This window comes from Aphanomyces invadans (genome assembly GCF_000520115.1).
Source record: "Aphanomyces invadans strain NJM9701 unplaced genomic scaffold supercont1.3, whole genome shotgun sequence".
NCBI lineage: Eukaryota > Oomycota > Saprolegniomycetes > Saprolegniales > Verrucalvaceae > Aphanomyces > Aphanomyces invadans.
This window is the reverse complement of record NW_008580148.1, coordinates 843,251-844,909: the sequence shown is the minus strand read 5'-3', so window position 1 is coordinate 844,909 and position 1,659 is coordinate 843,251. Positions and strand designations below refer to the sequence as shown.

Here is a 1,659-nt window from a genome sequence, read left to right as displayed (position 1 = left end):
CAGTTCTTTGGCGAACATTTCCGTAGCGACGTCATCACGAAGCACATGCAGTCTCAGCACGGCGAGAAATGGGCCGAGTACAGTGCCCAGTCCTCCGCGCGACAGGACACGTTCTTCGACTTGGCGATTCCACGCGCGAACACCATACACAACTACATCGACGTGGACAGCGACGAAATCAACCTGGTCATCTCGGACTGGATCGTCAATGTAATCATCGGCGAGATGATGTTCTGCCCCGAGGATGAGCTTGCGACCTTGGAGACGGATGGCGGCGACGGGGAAGAGCTCACGGGCATCGATCCTCGCAACCGGAAGATCGACAAGCTGCGGCGCAGGTCGCTGTCGTTTTTCACCGAGAACGAGAATGGCTTCGGCTACACGGTCAGGATCCCGGCTGTGACGCGCTACAAGCTCGCCATCAAGCACGTGTCGGTCGGCTTGTCGTTCCGACAGGTCACCAGGGTAATCGATGACACAAAGAACACGTGCATGATCACCAAGCTGGACGGCATCAACGACACGCTGATCGTCTGGTAAGTCCGTGTGATTGTCGGTCACTTGCTGCAGGCGCTTGACACAATCATCGCCTCCGACGACGTCTGTGCGCTGGCGTTGTCGTTCGACGGCAGCACACACCGCGGTAAGTGCTTCATGGATATCCGCGTGCGTGTCGGTGTGATGGGTGTCCTGTACAACCTGCATTTGATCACGATGCCGCATTTCGACCGTCACACCGCCCAGAACCAGGAGACCATGATCGTCAAGCTTCTCAACGCTCTATTCATGGGGTGGATTCGGAAGCTGATCGGCGTCACGACGGATGGGGAGAAGACGAACATGGGGCACCGATACGGCGTCCAGGTGCGCATGGTGACGTACGCCCAGTTCAAAGTAAGTTTGAAGTCGTGGAAGGGGGTTTCTAGTTTGCTGACAAATTCACAAGGTCGTCCAAGTGTGGTGCGCTCCACACCAGCTCGACCTGCAAGTTCACTTGTATGTCGATGAGATCGACGGTGGCGCGTGGGTGAAGAAGACCTACGAGGTGACCGTGTACCTACGCCGGCAGTCGAACCTGATCACGGAAATGTGCGTGACAAGCCCGAAGAAGACGAACCGGTGGATCGCGCTTGGCTCTGTGCTCAAGTTCGACATAGCTCACGAACCGAGAATCACAACCTTCTTCGCCGAGCGCGCCGCCGAGGGCAACTCGGCTCAGCCGCATGTGCTGACGTCGACCTGGTGGATCCTCGTGCATGCTCTTTCCCCCGCCATTGAGCTGATCGCTGAGACTTTCGTCAACCTCCAGCAGCGCGATTTGGTGCTCTGTCAGCAACGGAAGCTGTTTGTCGTTCTCGCCGACGAAATTGCCGACTTGTTCAAGGTGTGCCGCATCGCCTACTGCGAGGGCGACTTCGACGACCTACCTGTCAACACCTACATGCAGCGAAACCAGTCAATTGTGCTCATCGCCTCGCTTCGCTTCTACGTCGAAGACCTCGGGTCGCGCGTTCGAGTGCACTGGGAGATGCTCGACAACATCGAGCAATCACAAGTCTTCAGGACGATTGGACTGTTCGCCATCAGCATCACGGACGGCATCCGGCAAGTGGAAGCTGAGCGCGACCCAATGAACAACCCCTCCATAGAGCTCGCGCC

General features: G+C 57.2%; 1 protein-coding gene across 1 annotated transcript; it reads left to right on the top strand.

The window, feature by feature from the left end:
* Window positions 1-45: 45 nt before the first annotated feature.
* H310_01941 (hypothetical protein) lies at window positions 46-1,634 on the top strand (the record flags this gene model as incomplete). The annotated part of the gene is made up of 4 exons (XM_008865289.1): window positions 46-531; window positions 571-894; window positions 947-1,555; window positions 1,611-1,634. The coding sequence occupies 4 exons, from the start codon at window positions 46-48 to the stop codon at window positions 1,632-1,634; spliced, it is 1,443 nt and encodes a 480-aa protein (XP_008863511.1).
* Between the last annotated feature and the right edge of the window lie 25 nt (window positions 1,635-1,659).